Source organism: Rana temporaria, chromosome 2 (genome assembly GCF_905171775.1).
Source record: "Rana temporaria chromosome 2, aRanTem1.1, whole genome shotgun sequence".
NCBI classification, from domain to species: Eukaryota; Metazoa; Chordata; class Amphibia; order Anura; family Ranidae; genus Rana; species Rana temporaria.
The window spans coordinates 78,609,512-78,620,762 of record NC_053490.1 but is presented as its reverse complement, the minus strand read 5'-3'; the positions used below and the strand labels follow the sequence as shown (position 1 = coordinate 78,620,762).

Genomic DNA, 11,251 nt, shown 5'->3' with positions numbered 1-11,251 from the left:
TTAGTCCAGGAAGTTCTTAGACGCGGGCGGAGGCGGAGCACGATGTTAAATATCATCTGCAGCACCGCCTCCAGCCCCGTCCCTAACACACTGACGCCACGTCCAATCCTACCAAGAGAAAGAAGGAGGCGGGAATCTCTTCACCAATCGCAACACCCGACAGCACGTAGACCCAATCAGAACATGATACTTAAGACACCGGTGACATTTGGGTGTGTTTTTATTTTTGGGCTTATCCGCGATAGCGGGTCACGTGACATGGCCTATCCCCTCCTCCATCCACTGTGGGAGCGCGAGCTGAACGTCAGGTCCAGGAGCAGAGCGCGGGGCGCAGGGAGCCAGATACAGCGGAGGGGCGGCAGACGTCCACGGAGATCCACTCTTATTATACCGGTAGACACGCCCGCTCCCCCCGGCTTTCCGGTAAGGGGAGGAGCTGCCTGTTGGGGTTCTAAGTAATTTTTTAGGGCAAAAAAATACAGATTTAGACTTTTAAAGGCTTTTTTTTTTTTTTTTTTTTTAAAGTGACCGTGTCATTGCGATGGACATATCGGACACTCATGACACTTTTTGGGGACCATTCACAATTCTACAGCGAACAGTGCTATAAAACTGAACTGAGTACTGTGTAAATTTGACTCAGTTCAGTTTTATAGCACTAATCCCTGTATAATTGTGAAGGGTCCCCAAAAAATGTGTCAAGTGTCTGATATGTTCATCGCAATGTCATGGTCACACATAAAAATTGCAGATTGCTACCATTACTAGTAACAAAAACACATAATTCTATCTATTTTGTAGATGCTATAACTTTAAAGCGGGGGTTCACCCTATCAACAAAAAAAAACAATTTTTTTTTTTCTTCTAGCATAAAATTAAATGTCTTGTTTTTTTTAGCCCGGTACTCACTGTTATATCGTACATTGAAGATACCGACTCCCCGCGGGGAATGGGCGTTCCTATCCAGACGGAGGATGATTGACGGCCGGCTCTGGCACGTCACGCTTCTCCGGAAATAGCCAAAATAGGCTTGGCTCTTCACGGCGCCTGCGCATAGTCTGTGCGCAGGCGACGTATAGCGCTGTGAAGAGCCGAGACCTACTCCGGCTGTCTTCGGGGAGCGTGACGTGCCAGAGCCGGCCGTCAATCATCCTCCGTCTGGATAGGAACGCCCATTCCCCGCGGGGAGTCGGAATCTTCAATGTACGATTGCACTGTGAGTACCGGGCTAAAAAAATCAAGACTGGCATACTGTAGCTCGCGCTACTATGCCTAATTTTATGCTAAAATGTTGCTATGGAGGGTGAAACACCGCTTTAATGCAACCCGATTAAAGCGGTGTTTCACTCTAAAAAACAACTTTATAGCATCTCATTCAGCATAGTAGCGCGAGCTACAGTATGCCTTTATATATTTTTTTTGGCGCCGTACTCACTGTTTAATCGCGTAGTAAAATTTCAGACTCCCCACGGGGCGTTCCTATTCAGAGGGCTCATGATTGATGGCCGGCTATGGCGCTTCACGAAAATAGCCGGAGTAGGTCTCGGCTCTTCCCGGCGCTATATGGCGCCTGCGCACAGACATCGGAGCTGACTGCGCAGGCGCAGTGAAGAGCGCCATAGCCGGCCGTCAATCACGAGCCCTCTGAATAAGAACCCCCATTCCCCTGAAACTTTACTACGCGATTACACAGCGAGTATGGCGCCCAAAAAAAATATAAAGGCATACTGTAGCTCACGCTACTATGCTGAATGAGATGCTAGAAAAAAAAATGGGAGAACCCCCGCTTTAAATATGCTTATTGCAGGTTTTAACCATCCGGCCCTGGATGGTGAACATAGAGATTTCTGGCGGACCAGATGGTCGCCAAAGTCTCTATGATCGCCGGAGGCCGGGTGCCATGTTATGACCCATCTCTCATTGTAAAGAGGTCCTGTCATGCCATGTTCCTATTACAAGGGATGTTTACATTCCTTGTAATAGAAATAAGTGATCCAAATTATTATCCAATTTGTTATTTTTGTTTAAAAGTGTCCATTTAAAAAAAATTAAGTAAAATTGAAATATATAAACAAAGTGTCAGAATTGGCCTAGGTCTGAAGTGGTTAAATCAAAAATGAAAGAATATTGTGTTTGTTTTTTTTTTTTTTTTTTTCCAAAATTGTCGTTTTTTTGTTTATAGCGCAAAAAATAAAACCTGCAGAGGTGATCAAATACCACCAAATGAAAGCTCTATTTGGGTACAGTGTTGTATGACCGCGCAATTGTCATTCAAAGTGTGACAGCGCTGAAAACTAAAAATTGATCTGGGCAGGAAGGGGATGAAAATGCCCAGTATTGAAGTGGTTAAAGCGGGGGTTCACCCTAAAAAAAAATCTTTACCATCCAAACGAGCATATTAGCGTCAGCTACAGTATGCCTTTTTTTTATCTATTTTTTTTATCTATTTTTTTTGAGCTGTACTTACGGTTTAATCCGTAACTTTCGTTTCAGACTCCGGCGGGGGAATGGGCGTTCCTATGAAGAGGGGAACATGATTGACGGCCGGCTATGGCGCGTCACACGTTCCGAAAAAAGCCGAAATAGGACGGGGACATATACGGCGCCTGCGCAGTCAGCTCCTAGTCTGTGCGCAGGCGCCGTATAGCGCCGTGAAGAGCCGAGTCCTACTCCGGCTATTTTCGGAACGTGTGACGCGCTATAGCCGCTGTCAATCATGTTCCCCTCTTCATAGGAATGCCTTTCCCCGCGGGAGTCTGAAATGAAAGTTACGGATTAAACCGTAAGTACAGCGCAAAAAAAAGGCATGCTGTAGCTGACGCTAGTATGCTCGTTTGGATGGTACATACTTGTGTTTTTGGGTGAACCGCTGCTTTAAAGCAAACCTGTTCTTGCAGGGAACAGTAACAGTTGCATGAATGTACCCCTCCTCCCAGCAGCACATCTACTCCTTTCCTACTATCCCCTGCTGCTCTGTTTAGCCAATGGTAATACCTGGTTCTTTGAGGTAGGGAGGAGCATGTGACTCACTCCACGTTCTTTTGTGACAGTGCTGGTGATTGGGCAAGTTCTGTTACATTGGTTGAGCGGAGAGCTCAGACTATTCTGTACTTGCATGGGTTTCTCTCCGTTTGCTTGGAGGTTGAATGACTGTCTGTGCTGCTTTACTGAGGGGCCATTAACCAGTTAAGCCCCGGACCAATATGCAGCCTAAAGACCCAAGGTGTTTTTACAGTTCGGGACTGCGTCGCTTTAACAGACAATTGCGCGGTCGTGCGACGTGGCTCCCAAACAAAATTGGCGTCCTTTTTTCCCCACAAATAGAGCTTTCTTTTGGTGGTATTTGATCACATCTGCGGTTTTTAGTTTTTGCGCTATAAACAAAAATAGAGCGACAATTTTGAAAAAAATGCAATATTTTTTACTTTTTGCTGTAATAAATATCCCCCAAAAACATATATAAAAACATTTTTTTTTCCTCGGTTTAGGCCGATACGTATTCTTCTACCTATTTTTAGTAAAAAAAATCGCAATAAGCGTTTATCGATTGGTTTGCGCAAAATTTATAGCGTTTACAAAATAAGGGATAGTTTTATTGCATTTTTATTAATTTTTTTTTTTTTTTTACTACTAATGGCGGCGATCAGCAATTTTTTTCGTGACTGCGACATTATGGCGGACACTTCGGACAATTTTGACACATTTTTGGGACCATTGTCATTTTCACAGCAAAAAATGCATTTAAATTGCATTCTTTATTGTGAAAATGACAGTTGCAGTTTGGGAGTTAACCACAGGTGGCGCTGTAGGAGTTAGGGTGCACCTAGTATGTGTTTACAACTGTAGGGGGGTGTGGCTGTAGGAATGACGTCATCAATCGTGTCTTCCCTATAAAGGGAATGACGCGATCGATGCGCCGACACAGTGAAGCACGGGGAAGCCGTGTTTACACACGGCTCTCCCCGTTCTTCAGCTCCGGGGAGCGATCGTGACGGAGCGGCTATAAACAAATAGCAGCGCCGTGGTCCCGGATCGCTCCCCGAGCGGACCCGACCTCCGCATGTAGCGGGGGGGGTCCCGATCGGACCCCCCACCCGCTAATGGGCGAGGACGTACATGTACGCCTGTACGTGCCATATTGTGGACGTATATGTACATGCGGGGGTCGGGAACTGGTTAAAGTACGTCCTTTGTTTTACCTGCATGAAGGTCCAGATCTGTTTATCCTCATTTAACCGCTGCCAAATAACGGCGACAGGGTGGTTCCTTAACTCTGGGCGTGCACACGGGAGTGTCCATGACCGCCGGGTCAAAGTATATTGTCGCTGATGGCGGCTGTTTACCATGTGATCGCCGGGTCACAGTATATTGCCGCTGATGGCGGCTGTTTACCATGTGATCGCCGGGTCATAGTATATTGCCGCTGAGCGCTGATAGCAGCTGTTTACCATGTGATCGCTCCATCAAATGACAGAGCGATCACTTGTAAACAAACCGGCGTCATGTCATGACGCCGATTCCTTTCTCCCCCCTCTGTACCGATCGGTACAGTGAGAGGAGAGGGCGGATGGCAGCAGCACTGTGGGCTGGATCTGTGACAATTGCAGTCACGGATCCAGCCAGCCATACTGTGCAATACCCTGCGCAATACTGCCCATACCCTGCCATAACCACTTCCCTCCCGCCAGCTGTTATATGACGTCCTTGACTTTGTGCGGGTATATCTGAATGATGCCTGCAGCTTTTTAGCCGGCGATTCCGTACACCATAAGAACAATCATAGCGGCTGTTCCGCCACTTGATCATTCTTACGAGGGGACGCCCCCCCCCTGCTGCCACCCTCAGGTGCTTCTACCGACTTACCACTACGATCTAAGCCAGGATTTTGTTATTTTTTTCAGGCTTTCCAGCCTAGAGGTGAGATGTGGGGTCTTATTGACCCCACATCTCACTGTAAAGAGGACCTGTCATGCCATATTCCTATTACAAGGGATGTTTACTTCCCTGTAATAGGAATAAGTGTTCAAAATTATTTTTGCGAACAAACGTGTCAAACTAAAAAAAAAAGGTGTGTGTTATAAAAAATGTATCGCCCCTGTCCCCGTGAGCTTGCCTAACGAAGCGAATGCATACGCAAGTCCCGCCCACATATGAAAACGGTGTTCAAACCACACATGAGGTATCTCTGCGAATGTTCGAACGAGAGCAATAATTTTGGCCCTAGACCTCCTCTGTAACTCAAAACATGTAACCAATAAAAACATTTAAAGCGTCGTCTATGGGAGTTTTTAAGTAGCAAAGTTTGGCGCCATTCCACGAGCGTGTGCAATTTTGAAGGGTGACATGTTGGGTTTCTATTTACTCAGCTTAACTTCATCGTTCACATTATGAAAAACCATTGGGCTAACTTTACTGTTTATATTTTTTTCTGGAAAAAAAAAGCGTTAGAAAAATTGCTGCGCAAGATAAAAATTTGCAACGACCACCATTGTATTCTCTAAGGTCTTTGCTAAACAAAACATATATAATGTTTTGGAATTCTATGTAATTATTACATGTAGGGGAGAAATGTCAGAATTGGCTTGGCTGCTCCAGAACGCCCGAAGGCGCTCCCTGCATGTTGGGCCTCTGTATGTGGCCACGCTGTGTAAAAGTCTCACACGTGGTATCGCCATACTCGGGAGTAATAGCAGAATGTGTTTTGGAGTTTAATTTGTGGTATGCATATGCTGTGTGAGAAATAACCTGCTAATATGACAATTTTGTGAAAAAAAAATTTTGGTTTTTGCAAAGAATTGTGGGGGGAAAAAATGACAACTTCAAAAAACTCACCATGCCTCTTTCTAAATACCTTGGAATGTCTTCTTTACAAAAAGGGGTTATTTTTCTGTACTTTTCTGGCATGTTGGGGTCTCAAGAAATGGGATAGGCCATCAGTACTTCAGGTTACTGAGGATGCAACTTTGATTGCGAAACGCGTATAGGCTGCTGATACCCACATAACTGCGCACTGATCGTGAGGTAGGCGCTGGGGGAACCTGAGAGGAGCAACTTTTACCTCCCATCTTGGATTGGCTTTGCACACATGGTTGGAGAAGCTTGGTGCCAGCATACGGGCACATTTAAATGTGAGTGCAAATACTTAATATTTGTTTTTAAATAGTCAATAATGTTTTTTTACGTACTACACCATGAGGGGCACTCCTCTTTTTTTTATGAGCCATTGTAGGAGAGATAGAGACCCCATTGGCACATTCAAGGCATCTGGCGATTGGTGAACAGACGTATAATAGGAGTGGTTATCCTGGGAATGAACCAAAGGCATTTTGATTGAGATCTGGTGAGTGGCCATTTCTATTGGTGACTGGGATATCACAGAATGTTTTACCAATATCACAAAGTGGTGTCATACCACAGAAAGTGGGGTCACTATCACAAAAAGTGGTGTTACTACAGCTGCATTGTACAACTCCATGGGAAAAGCACTTTAAATGAACATTTAATAAGCATTTTTTTGGGACTTTAATGAATAGAAGATTTATATTGTACTTTTTCACATATATTGTTCTATAACATTGATATATATCTATATCTATATCTATATCTATATCTATATCTATATCTATATCTATAACATTTATTTATATTAATTTTTGTGCAAACTTGTTTACCCAGGAAGGGCAGTCACCTTTAAAGTATTGAATATTGGCACTTAAGCACTTTATGAGCACTATGTTATTATAGACAGATTCACGCAAGTTGTATACAGGTCTGTTTCTTTTGGGAGGCACTTATATTACCCATGAGAAGAATACTAACACATTTGCGTATTTAAATAGGTGTTATACACTGATTAATTAGTACCTAGCAATAGGTGGTGATAAAGGAAACAGTAGGGAGCGCAATTCACTCACTACACATCAGTACTTCAGGTGTGATCAATTTTCAGATATTGGCACCATAGCTTGTGGACTCTCTAACTTTCACCAAGACCAAATAATATTCACCAATTTGTACTTATTTTTTTTACCAAAGATATGTAGCAGTATAAATTATGGCCAAAAGTTATGAAGAAAAATTACTAATTTGCTAAATTTTAGAACAGAAACAATTTCTCCAGTCATCTTCCAGGACAGCACACCTGAGATGACGGTCCCACCTGACAAGGAAACACAATCAACAGTTTAAAAGGCCCCACCCTTCCCTCTGTCCCTCAGTTATTAATTGTGTTTTCCCACAGATGGCAGCGAACAGTTTATTTTATTTTTTGATATATAGACAAGTCTGGGACGGAGGTCTCGCCCCCCCCCCGCCCCCAAAGGATGCCAGTTCTGAAGCAACCGGTGACGGTTGCTAGCTCCGGCAGGACTTCCCTTGTCCTATCCAGGGGGCTTATTTTTAGCTAAAAGCTCAGGGGGGGGGGGAATCTGAAAAAATAACCCAGGATGGAGTGGTTTCCCCCTGAGTTTTCTGGGGGAGAGGACATTGTGTGTGTGTGTGTGTGTGTGTTTTCTTTCTCCTCCATGGGCCCATATCCTACGCTCTATCACATACCTGAAGGTGGCTGATGGTATGTGAGGCCGCTCGCATACCCCCCGCGGGGGGGGGGGGGGGGGGTGCGTCCGTTCATGGCAGGTCTCCCAGGGACCAGTGTTGCACCAGCAGGTGGATGCATTCAGGATGGTCGGCGGAGCTGAGAGCAGGGCGTCCAGAATTCCTCCTGTGCTGGCCGCGCGCCTGTCGGCGTCCCACGCGGCCTACTGCGCACGTCCGCCGGCTGGACGGCGCGCTCAAGTGAGGTCACTTCTGGCGCCGGTCCACGGCAAAATGGTGGCGATCGGCGCGGCAAATACAAACGGAGCGCTGTAGGAAAGGGAGCCCACAGTCCTGTGCCCTCCAGCGTTACCCTGACAAGAGCATCCTGGTGGTGGGCGGCTACTAGGGAATGGAGAAGGAAGGATCCAACCAGCCAGCACCAGAAGTCGCCACAGGGGGTGAGTGACTCAGCTGGTGTGGGGGGGTGTGTTTGGGGTGGCCCTATTCCCCTTCCCTCCACAAAGATGCCCTAAGAGGCAATGGCTAAGGGCTTTATCTCGTGTTTTGCAGATACTGAATGCCCTGCCCTGGAGACAACCAGCTTTAAATGTGTCTACAAATTAGCAGCCAATGAGACAGCGCAGACTGTGAAAGAATGCAGGTGCCCCTTTAAAGTGGAGGAAGAGGATAGGTTCTTTAAAGTTCCACGCCTAGATGCTTCGTTGGCACAAGTTTCCAAGCATTCGGATCTATCCTTTGAAGATTCCGGGAATATCTGGGATCCGATGGACAAGAAATCTGAAACCCTACTTCGCAGGGCTTGGGACGCCAATGCTGCAGCTATGGGCCCAGCATTGGCCTGTGTCGCCAGAAATGCGGACGCCTGGGTCCGTAGACTGACAGACCATGTAGCACCAGAGAGCAAATCTAAAGAGGTGTTAGACTCTCTGGAAGAGGTCGGGAAGGCAGTGGCTTAATTGGCAGATGCTGCGGTAGAGACGGTAAGGACAACTGCTAAGTCAGCGGCCCTTATCAATTCTGCTAGAAGGGCCCTCTGGGTAAAGACATGGGATGGAGATTTCACATCCAAGTCTCGTCTTTGCGGGATACCCTTTGAAGGATCCCTACTCTTTGGTTCAGATTTAGTACAAGTACTATCTCGGTCCACAGAGAAAGGCAAAAAGTTCCCGGCTAAAACCAAAAAAGATGAAGGGAAGACATTTTTTCGAGGCCCCCCTTCAAAGAACCGATATAAGGGAAGGAAGGACCAGAGAAAGAACTGGGGATTCCGTAAAGGCAAGGAAAAAGGTGGGATCCTTTATTCCAGCCCTACTACTTCCAATAAAGAATCCAAGTGACGCCAGCATAAAAGTTGTCGGAAAGCTCTTGTGGTTCTTTCCGCAGTGGGAAAATATCACTGTCCTTACATTCTAGATTTGATAAGGGAAGGATACAAACTGGAGTTTCTATCTTCTCCCTCCGTCAACCTTTATTTTGACCCATCTCCCCAAAGACCCATTAAAAGCAAGGGATCTCTTGGAGAGTGTCCAAGAATTGGCAGAACAGCAGGTCTTCATTCCTGTTCCAGTAGATCAGATTAGCCAGGGGTTTTACTCCCACATATTTGTGGTGCCAAAACCATCTGGAAAATTCCAGCTGATCATAAATCTGCACAAGCTAAACCAGTACCTGACTTACAAAAAGTTCAGGATGGAGAGCATCTACACAGTCAGACATCTCCAGGGGGGAGTCTTTATGATAACCTTGGATCTAAAAGATTCTTACTTGCATGTCCCTATTTCCCCGAACATCAGAAATTTCTGAGATTTGCAGTGCAGACAAGTCAGGGTGTCCGGCACTGGCAGTTCAATGCTCTCCCCTTCAGCCTAGCGGCCAGTCCAAGAATTTTTACCAAAGTTCTAGCCGAGGTGGTGTCATTTCTACACCTCCAGGGGATAGCCTTGATCCCATACTTGGACGACATGCATATTTTTAGCCTAGCCTTGGAACAGTTCCAAGCAGACCGAGACAAGGTACTATCCACACTAGAATGTCTCGGGTGGTAAGTCAGCAAAGAAAAATCCTCCCTAGATCCCGAACAATACAAAGGTTTTTCTAGGGTACCGGGTAGACTCGTCAGCCAAAAGATCCTTCTACCCCAAGAAAAGATCTCTAAAGTACAGGGCAGTTTCTGCTCTGCTTGGTGCCAGAGACCTCCCTAAGGACCCAGATGAGGATGCTGGGGCTCATGTCATCCTGCATCCCAGCGGTTCACTGGGCACAGTTCCATTCCTGGAGTCTCTAGGGATTCCTTCTCTCCCTCCTGGGACGGGAGAAGAGAATCCCTGGACGTAACAGTGCCCCTCTCAGAAGAAGCAATGAACTCCCTAGACTGGTGGCTCAACAGAGTTAACCTGTTGACAGGTTGGTCCTGGACCCAACAGAATCCGGTGACTCTGACTACGGATGTCAGCGCTTGGGGAGCTCACATGGGAGATCCCTTCACCCATGGTCCCTGGGACCGGGAGCAGAGCAAAGCTTCCTCCAATTTCAGGGAGCTGTACAAATCTTCTTGGACAATGCAGTAGCTGTTTCCTACCTAAATCATCAAGTGGGTACAAGGTCCAGCAGGCTGATGAAACTGACCCAGGAGATCCTGGGGGACGTAGAGAAAAACGTTCTCAGTTTCGGCGGTTCATGTAAAGGGGTCCCTCAACATTGAGGCAGACTTCCTAAGCAGACAGCCCATTCATCAGGGATAGTGGGAACTAAACAACAAGGTTTTCTCTCTGGTAAGCCAACACTTTGGCAGACCAGAAATAGATTTATTTGCCTGCAAGAACAGGAAAGTCCACAAGTACTTCTCTCTCACCAGAGAGCAGGACTCCCATGGGATAGATGCCCTAGCGCAGAAGTGGGAATTCACCCTAGCATATGCATTCCCTGCCCTGATTCTCCTCTCCCGGGTCTTGCAGAAGCTATCCTGGTCAAACGGATGTTTCATTCTGATTGCACCTTGGTGGCCGGAGCGAGCTTGGTTCCCCACATTGAGAAGGTGGTCGATGGCTCCTCCGCTGCATCTCCCGTCCAGACGCGATCTCTCCCAGGGACCAGTGTTGCATCTCGATCCAGGTTTTTTTTCCCCTGACAGCATGGTGTTTGAGAGGGAGATCCTCAGGCGTAGGGGTTGTTCGGAAAAAGTGATTGACACACTCTTGCAGCGTAGGAAACCAGTCACAAGAAAATATATCCGATCGCATATGCGGGTGCTACTCATGTATGTGTTCGCTTCTGCGCGCGAGCTTGGCGGGACAGGGTGCGTTTTCTGGCTCCTAACTTATTTAGCTGTCTCCTAGATTCCAAGAAAATTTTGTCAAACCCTGGGTCACTGGGGTATACCTTTTGTGGGTCTCCAGGTCCCGGTTATGGTCTGTGGGGGTGTCCAGGCCCACTCTCTGTGGGGGTAGTCTTTTTAGTGGGAAGCAACCACCGCAGCCTTCTCGCCCACATCGCTGTATTTGGGTGCAATTTTTCTGTGAGCTGTGCTTATTGAATTTCCCATTGGCGTCCATTTTGCTGTGGCCGTGCTGTGACGCAGGTTGGCATTGCGGGTGACCATTTGAAGTTGATTTTGGCCTCTTGTGCTGGACTAGCTTACTGGATGTTCACCTCACAGGATTTCATAAGACACATACTGTGTGTGTGAAAGGAGAGC

At 46.6% G+C, this 11,251-nt stretch overlaps 1 protein-coding gene across 4 annotated transcripts in view; it reads left to right on the top strand.

The window, feature by feature from the left end:
- The first annotated feature begins 212 nt into the window (after nucleotides 1-212).
- Nucleotides 213-11,251, top strand: part of RCBTB1 (RCC1 and BTB domain containing protein 1) — an 82,634-nt gene continuing 71,595 nt past the window's right edge. For 2 of the 4 annotated variants that reach the window (XR_005747362.1, XM_040340436.1), the window contains exon 1: nucleotides 213-423. Coding sequence is in view for 2 of the 4 variants with exons in the window: in XM_040340436.1 (XP_040196370.1) it covers nucleotides 259-423 (165 nt within the window). In the remaining 2 variants the exon portion in view is untranslated. Of the gene's footprint in view, nucleotides 424-5,911; nucleotides 6,341-11,251 lie in introns of those variants that run through there. The other 2 variants (XM_040340434.1, XM_040340437.1) reach the window with 2 other exon arrangements.